This window comes from Trichechus manatus, unplaced genomic scaffold (assembly GCF_000243295.1).
Source record: "Trichechus manatus latirostris isolate Lorelei unplaced genomic scaffold, TriManLat1.0 scaffold00052, whole genome shotgun sequence".
In the NCBI taxonomy this organism is placed as follows: domain Eukaryota; kingdom Metazoa; phylum Chordata; class Mammalia; order Sirenia; family Trichechidae; genus Trichechus; species Trichechus manatus.
Window position 1 is genome coordinate 3,675,901 of NW_004443988.1, and position 9,026 is coordinate 3,684,926.

Sequence of the window (9,026 nt, forward strand, 5' to 3'; positions counted from 1 at the left end):
GTTGTTAACCAATGTCATAAAACAATATGTGTACTGACTGTGTAATGAGAAACTATTTGTTCTGTAAACCTTCATCTAAAGTACAATAAAAAAAAATTAAAAACAAAACAAAACAAAGGAAAGCAGATGTTTGAGGAAGTTAAAAGACAAAACATGCAACTCTTTGGATCAGATTTAACATGCAATAAAAGGCCATGAAAACCTAAAAATAAATAAATAAATAAAGTTGTTGGCTGTGCCATGAGTAATCAAGTCCTCTGTCTCTGACTCAGGAATCTCAGGTCTTCTGCCAGCATCCATGAGACAATAACAGGTAACCTATTAACTATTAAACAGGGTAATCAAAAGGTGCCTCAGTGGCCCAAACTGAGGGTTTGTGCTCGGCTGCTAACCTAAGGTTGGCAGTTCAAACACACCCAGCAGTGCTGAGAAAGAAAGGTCTGGCAATCCACTTCCTTAAAGATTATAGCCAAGAAAACCCTATGGAGCAGTTCTACTCTGTAACACATGGGGTTATCGTGAATCAACTCCACAGCAACTGGTTTGGTTTTTTGGTTTTAGGGTAATCAAAGTCCAACCCTGTCACCAATTAAAGTAATTATTATAGAAGTACAAATAACATTAAACTATAGCGGTTAATGTCCCAAGGAGCTCTGGTAGCATAGTGGTTAAGCACTCAGCTACAAACTGAAAGGACGGTGGTTTGAACCCTCTAGCCACTCTGCAGGAGAAAAGATTTGGCAGTCTGCTTCTGTAAACATTACAGCGTTGGAAACCCTATGGGGCACTCCTACTCTGTCCTATAGGGTTGCTATGAGTTGGAATTGACTTGATGTCAGTGGATTGAGTCAACATCCCTAGGTGGCGCAAATGGTTAAGCACTCAACTACTAACTGAAAGGTTGGTGGTTAGAACCCACCCAGTGGTGACTCGAAAGAAAGGCATGGTGATTAGCTTCTGAAAGGTCACAGTGTTGAAAACCCTATGGAGCATAGTTCTACTCTGACACACATGGGGTCATCATGAGTCAGAATCAACTCGAGGGCAACTGGCTTGCTTTCGGTTTATAGTGATTAACATGATGGACTCCAAAGACAGGCTGAACGGTTTCAAAGCCCAGATCAAACACTAACCAACTTTGTGACCTTAGGCAAATTACATACCATCTCTAAGACTCAGTTTCACCATCTGTAAATACAGACAACAATAGTATCTACCTTACAGGGTTGTTGTGAAGCTTAAATGGGATGATGTATTCAGCACAGCATCTCACATACAGTACAGATTCAGTAAATGCTGGCCAATATAGCGACTATTATTGTAAATAAAGCATTAAGATGCTTTGGCACAAAAATAAGTTTCATTTATAGAAAAAATATGAAAGATACACCTAAATTAATCCTCTTTTGGTTTAGTGCTTTCTACAAAACAAGGGCTATTGTTAACAATGAGTACTTAGTGTAGCCTCAAAGACAGATGGCTAGTATTATGAAAACAGATTCTAGAAAAAAATTCTACATCATTTTCCAGGAAAAAGATTTGATATATATTTCTACTAGATTACAGTAATACTGACCATTATACTATTAACTGGCACAACATATTACGAGCACATTAATAAATCTGCTTTAAAAACTAAAACCTCAATTACGTTATGAAATAAACTGAAAACTTTCTAGACATAATGTTAAAATGTGAAGTTGGATAATTAAACTGAAATTCTTGACTATCATTTGAGATTCTGAAAAAGATTTTCCATATGCTAAATCTAAAACCCCAAATTAACATAGTTCTAGGAAAAATAAACCAGTATTTTTTTAATTCTAGAATTCTGACTGATATGAATTTTATCACTTTAATAATGCAAATATGATGGAAGTCAAATTAAAACTACTTCTAAGATATATGAAAAGGAGTATAATTAATAAACAAATTATAAAAAAATAATAAACCAACCTGTTATATACCCTCCTGAAGGTTTGAGGTTATCAAACTGCTTGTCATGCTTAGTCCGTTCTTCAGAGGTAATAGCCCACATGTTTGGCCCTCCTAAAACATAAGTGAAAAATAAAGAAATTACAGTGTATGTATGAGCATACACAAAATACAATTCTAAAATGTAAATATGAACCACAAGTGTCCATTTAATGATAGTACTTCATATCTGAATGAACACAAAAAATACAGCTCTATCATAACCATACATGGCATGGCCCATCAACATCTACTGAACAATTACTATATACCACTCACTAGATATGGGCAGTGAGATAAATACTGGCAATAAAAAACGAATAAAATGTTATTCCATCCTCAAAGAACCGATACTCTAGAAAACAAATACCAACATTTACAGTGCTAACCTGTGAAGAGCCCCAAGCAGAAACATATACAGAAATGCTGTGCTAGTACTTAGAAGTCGGCAAGGATGAGAAAATAGGAAAGGTATGACCTAAAGCAGAGCCTTGAAGCCTGGCTTGAATTTTCCCTGTGAGGAAGGTGGGATACGGGCATTTCACACAGAAGGGGCAAAGCATGAGAAGTAAAGGCATGCGCAAGATGTTGTAAGTACACTGAGTAGACTAGTGGCTAAAGCACCATTTGAGTGTGAGAAAGTGGTTAAGAAATGGGTTGGCTGAAATTAGTTTTAAATGGTCTTAAAATATTATGCTCAAGCATCTCAACTTTACCCAGGAAGTTACAGACAGACATTTGGCTTCTATCTATCTATCTATCTAATCTATCTAATCTATCTAATCTATCTAATCTATCTATCTAATCTATCTAATCAATCAATCTATCTATCTATCTATCTATCTATCATCATCTATCATCATCATCTATCATCATCTATCATCATCTATCATCATCTATCATCTATCTATCTATCTATCTATCTATCATCTATCATCTATCTATCTATCTATCTAATCTATCTAATCTATCTATCTATCTAATCTATCTATCTATATCTATCTATCTCTATCTATCTCTATCTATCTATCTATCTCTATCTATCTATCTATCTCTATCTATCTATATCTATCTATCTATCTATCTATCTCTATCTATCTCTATCTATCTCTATCTATCTCTATCTATCTATCTCTATCTATCTATATCTATCTATATCTATCTATCTATCTATCTATCTATCTAATCTATCTATCTATCTATATATAAACTTTTTGGTTTGGAATTCTTTACATTTACAGAAAAGTTGCAAAGATAGTAGAGTTCTCATATACCCTTCATCCAGTTTCCACTAATGTTGACATCTTACATAAAACAAAGAAATTAACAAGTACACTGCTACTAGCAAAATTAAACACATCCTCCAGCAGTAGTGGCTGATAAACCCCAACAAAACTAGACTCTTTGGGTACTGGTAACAGTGTAAGTCTGGAACCGTGGGCAAAAAGAAGCAGCCGCCACCTGGAGCACTCCCAGGGGTTTGGAACTAGGGAGTTCCCTGACACTGCTACTAGCTTGCTACTGAGCTCTTAGTGAAACTAAATGGTTAACACACAAAGGCCTAGAGACTCTCCTGTCTGATATTCTCACGTTGGGATGGGTCAACTTGAATTCCATGACTGAGAAGGTGGGATTCAGCAATCACTTAAATTTATGTCTGTCAAACAGAAATGGTATATTCAAGAACACAGCCGACCTGGCCCCTGGCATCTTGGCTTTACATGAAAAAGTAGCAGCTCTGAAGGTAAACTTTATCCTCAGCTCCACTGTCTAAAGCAAAGCTACTGGATCAATGAAGTCCTCAGTGCAGAGGTTCTCCTATATGCCTGGGCCTGGTCCACTTCAAAGGTCAGATCAGCTGATAGCCAATGGCGTCCTCTAGGCCGCAGCGGCTGTTCAGCCTGAGAGCTAGCTGTGTAGAACCAAAAGCCAGACACAGTCATTCTGTTCGATGGGCAGAACCCAGATTCTTGGGCTGCTGCCAATGGCCTACCACTTGGAAAACTACAGACTGACAAATTAAAGACATGCTCCTTGGACCTGCAAACTGAAAATACATTTTGTCTGGGTTACTCTTGTAGATATCCATGGTAAAGGCCTTTTTTTTAACAATTTCTTTTGTCTTTCACAACTACCCCCTGGAGCCTTCCTTCTCAAGGAAAATACCCAGGTGTGGCTCTCCTAAACTGTTAAGTCCCTTAAATTTAAGTGACTGCTGAGTCTGCCATCCCCCCACCCCAACCAGATGACTCTGACCACCATATGATCACCATTCCCCCAACCTTACCCAGAGTCTACCAGAAACATCAGCCCTAGCTCCTGTACCTCCCGTGCATATCACCTCCAGATGTTTTCTTCACTCCCATTCTCAGTAAGGGATAAATTCCACCCAGCTGGTGATGTGGGCAAACAGGACAGGTTGAACTGACTGCCCTCAGGCAGTCCTCCCAATAATAAGCATTGCTGTTGTTGTTAGGTGCCATCCAGTTGGTTCCAATTCATAGAGACCATATGTACATCAGAACAAAACACTGCCTGGTCCTGAGCCATCCTCACAATGGTTGCTATGTTTGAGCCCACTGTTGCAGCCATTGTGTCAATCCATCTCATTGACAGTCTTCCTCTTTTTCACTGCCTTCTACTTTACCAAGCATGATGTTCTTTTCAGGGACTGGTCCCTTCTGATAACATGTCCAAAGTACGTGAGACAAAGTCTCACCATCCTTGCTTCTAAGGAGCATTCTGGCTGTTCTTCCAAAACAGATTTGTGAGGTTCTTCTGGCAGTCCATGGAATATTTAATATTCTTTGCCAACACCATAATTTAAAGGCATCAATTCTTCTCTGGTCTTCTTTATTCATTGTCCAGCTTTTGCGGGCATATGAGGTAATTAAAAACACCATGGCTTGAGTCAGGCACATCTTAGTCCTCAAAGTGACCTCTTTGCTTTTTAACACTTTAAAGAGGTCTTAAGCAGCGGATTTGCCAAATGCAATACATCATTTGATTTCGTGACTGCTGCTTCCATGGGCGTTGATTGTGGATCCAAGTGGATTGTGGATCCTCGACAACTTCAATATCTCTTTCATTTATCATGATGTTGCTTATTGGTCCAAATGTGAGGATCTTTGTTTACTTTACGTTAAGGTGTAATCCATACTGAAGGCTGTACAGTCTTTGATCTTCATCAGTAAGTGCTTCACTTTCAGCAAGCAAGGTTTGTCATCTGCTCATCACAGGTTGTTAATGAGTCTTTCTCTAATCCTGATGCTGCATTCTTCTTCATATAGTCCAGCTTCTCAGGTTATTTGCTCAGCATACAGATTGAATAAATATGGTGAAAGGACACAACCTTTTCTTGATTTTAAACCACACAGTATCCCCTTGTTCTGTTCAAATGACTGCCTCTTGGCCTACGTACAGGTTCCTCATGAGCACAATTAAGTGTTCTGCTGTACCATTCTTTGTGATGTTATCCATAGTTTGTTATGATCCACACAGTCCAATGCCTTTGCATAGTCAATAAAACACAGGCAAACAGGAGCCCTGGTGGCACAGTGGTTAAAATGCTCAGCTGCTAACGAAAGGCTGGTGGTTCAAACCTACCAGCCACTCTGGGGGGGAAAAATATGGCAATCTGCTTCCATAAAGATTTATAGCCTTGGAAACCCTATGGGGCAGTTCTACTCTGTCCTATACGTTCCCTATGAGTCAGAATTGACTGAATGGCAATGGGTAACAAGGACTAGACTTAATTATTCAAACTGAACTGGGAACGCTAAGGCTCAGCAGCCATCTAGGAGGCTATGTTAGAGGCACTGTCAACCTGTACTCCCCTTCTGATGTAGGTCCCACTTGAGGGACTCCAACAATCCAGTTGTAACCAATATTTTCTTTCCAAGTATACCACATGTACCCTTGAGATTGTATTTCTGCTACGGAAGCCAAGCTTTAACTTGTCTCCCTCCAAGAAACACAGTAATGGGCCCCTTAGACCTTCAAGTGTTCAAAGAGAAACCTCACTGACCCTAGAAGGCATTCAGATCAGCCTCAACTCACCGGCCAGAGTTACACAATTACCCTAGATTTCCTTGTTGCAGGCCAAGGTGGAGGGTGAGCAGTTGCTAATACACGCTGCGGTACCTGGATTCATGCCGCAGGCCAAGTAGAAAAGTCAACATACAATTTAAGGAGAAAGCCATTTGGTTTTCTAAGGTAGACAGTCATAGTTCATAAGACCTGGCGAGAACAGCTGAGAATACTGTAGGATGAAACCAACCTGATGCTTGGGAGTCAATAAGGGTAGCTTTAATTAAATGCTGCAGGAAACAAATCAGATTAGGTCCCAGCCACTGCTGGTCAGATTAATCAGAGTGGTCAAATGAGTGATATACTCATGGGAAAATTTGCCAGAAGCCAAGATAGTCTAGAAAGAAAAGACAGAGACTGTTGGGAGACAATTCTACTAATGCTCTCACGTTTCTGTACATCTTCTGAGTAAAAGCACTGTAAGCTTTTGTTCCAGGTTATCTTTTTCCAGAATGTTTGTATAGCAAACATAGGGGTTTCTTAAACTCAGCGTTCCTCAGTTGTGACATCAAGCCACTGAGTACGCAGCATCCATCTAGGCCCACCTCCACGTTGCCCCCATGGGACTTGGTAGGCAAGAGGAATTAATGTGAACATGAAACTTATGCTACCTGCTATGCCGTGAATAATAAAGACCTTTGTCTCTGACGCAGAATACTCGAAACTCGGTAAAATCTCAGTCCCTTCATGGTTCTTGACCTTCTTGGATCTATTTGATGCTTTCATCATTTTTGGAAAATTCTCAATTTAATTTATTCAGAGATTTCTTCTGCCCATTCCCTTTCTCTGGTCTTCTATTGGGACTCTAATTACACATATGTTAGGCCATTCGATTCTGTCTCTCAATTCTAGGTCACTTTGCTCTGATTCCTTCCACACACTCTTTTTTCTCTTTGTATTTTATTTTGGGTAATTTCTATCGACCTATGTACACACTCATTGGTCCTTTCCTTGGCTGTTTTGAGGCAACTTATGAGCCTAAAGGAATTTTTTTATTTCTGATATGTTTTTTACTTCTAGCATTTCCATTTAACTCTTACAGTTTCCATCTCTCTGCTGAAAGTCTCATTCTGTTCATGCATACTGCTCACTTTTTCTACTAGGTACTTTAAGATATTCATTGTAGTTATTTTAAAGTCTCTGCCTGATAGCGTCAACATCTGGGTCATTTCTGAGTCCAATTCTGTTAATTTTTTTGGCTCTTGACAACTGTTTGTGCTTTCTTGTGTGTCACATAATTTTCTGAATGCACCACGTAGACCAGTAAAGACTGAGGTAAACAATATCTATGCCTGGAAATGGGCACACCTCTTCTGTCAGGCCATTAGTGCAGGATGTTGAGTCAGGTGATTCATTTCAGCTGGGGTTGGGTTTTATTGTTGATTGTTTTATTATGGATACCTTCAGTACTTTAAATTCCTCTAGAAGTGGACAACTATTGTCGTGTGTTAATTATGGGGGGTGGGGTTTTTCTCAGCACTCCTCCTTCAGCTTTCATCCCTACCTGCACCACAGAGGTTTTCTCTCCATGCTCTTCCCCTTCCTCCAGTGGTAGACTGCTGTTGTTTGTTACTCCATCCTAGGCCTGGCTTTTAGTGAGGGCAGGGCGTGTACTCTGTTGTTCTGATCCACATTCAAATCTTAGGCAGGCCCTGCGCACCTAGGCCTGGGAGTGGGGTGTAGATTTCTCAGTATTCCCGGCCTCCTTCCTGTGATATTCAAACTTTTCCTTGCATCTGTGGTTGGTCTTGGGAGGGACTCTCCTGCGGTTCCCCTCTGTAGTAGGAGACCTATGCTTAATACTGGTACAGAATCTTAGGCCCAAGATTTCTTTCCCTTCCTTCAGTGGTAAGGAGTCCCTGGATGGCACAAACAGTTACGCATTTGACTACTAACTAAAGGCTGGCAGTCTGAATCCACCCAGAGGTGCCCTGGAGGAATGGTCTGGTGATCTCTTCTGAAAGATCACAGCCACTGCAAATCCTATGGTGCATAGTTCTATTCTGCGGGATCACACATGGGATCACAGTTAGTTGGAAACTACTTGATAGTAACTGGTTTGGTTTTGGTTTTCTTCAGTGGCAGAGTTTTATCTTTTACTATTACTCCAGCAACAATGTGTGCTTTGCCTGTGTCCTTGGATCAATAGTGTTTGCTGACCCTCTCTCGGTGGCTTTTAAGGCTTTTATTAAGAGAAAAAAGATCCAGACAAGTCCATGATAAAATGTGCCCATCCCTCACAGCTGCCTGCAACACCGAGGTGGGGGCTCTCTCTGGTCTCCTGCACAGTCCCCAATCTTTCTGGTGAACACACAGTTTATGCCCACAGAAAAGACTTTGGAAGTATATAATTCCCCTTTGTCTGTGGTACCCAGTTATTTTAGAACGACATGCTAGCCCTCACTTGGCTTTTGGTAGTTCATTAAAATTTTAACTGATTTTTTCTTATCTGCTTGTATGGCGGCTGGCGCCTCTTCCACCCATGCTTTACCACAGGTAAGACAGTTGGGACTTCTGTCTCTCCCTTGGAGGAGCTTTTCCCTCCTGGGAATTCCACTAACTTGAGGGTTTTCAACTCAGCTTTCTGACAGGCTCAAGAAAAAATTAATTTTGTAGTTTATCTGGCTTTTTCCCGTTGTTAGGATGGGAGCCACATCCTTTGCAGCTATCTATATCCTAAGCAGAAGCAGAAATTTATTTTTTCTTTGAAGTACAGAATTAGGTCTGACCAGGATCACAACAGAGGGCTCTGGACAGAGCTGGAGAAGGATGTAGAACAAAATTCTAACTCACAAAAAAAAAGACCGGATTGACTGGCCTAAAGGAGACTGGAGAAACCCTGAGAGTATGGCCCCCAGACACCCTTTTAGCTCAGTGGTGAAGTCATTTCCAAGGTTCACCGTTCAGCCTGGGAGTGGACAGCCCATTAAACCAAATGGGACTAATGAGGTACAGCAGTCCAG

The 9,026-nt window shown here is 40.4% G+C and overlaps 1 protein-coding gene across 5 annotated transcripts in view; it reads right to left on the reverse strand.

Moving 5' to 3' along the window:
• Positions 1-9,026, reverse strand: part of ITSN2 (intersectin 2) — a 227,453-nt gene that overhangs the window by 121,098 nt on the left and 97,329 nt on the right. For all 5 annotated transcript variants that reach the window (XM_023732409.1, XM_023732413.1, XM_023732410.1 and 2 more), the window contains one exon: positions 1,957-2,049. In XM_023732409.1, coding sequence (XP_023588177.1) covers positions 1,957-2,049 — 93 coding nt within the window. The remainder of the gene's footprint in view (positions 1-1,956; positions 2,050-9,026) is intronic.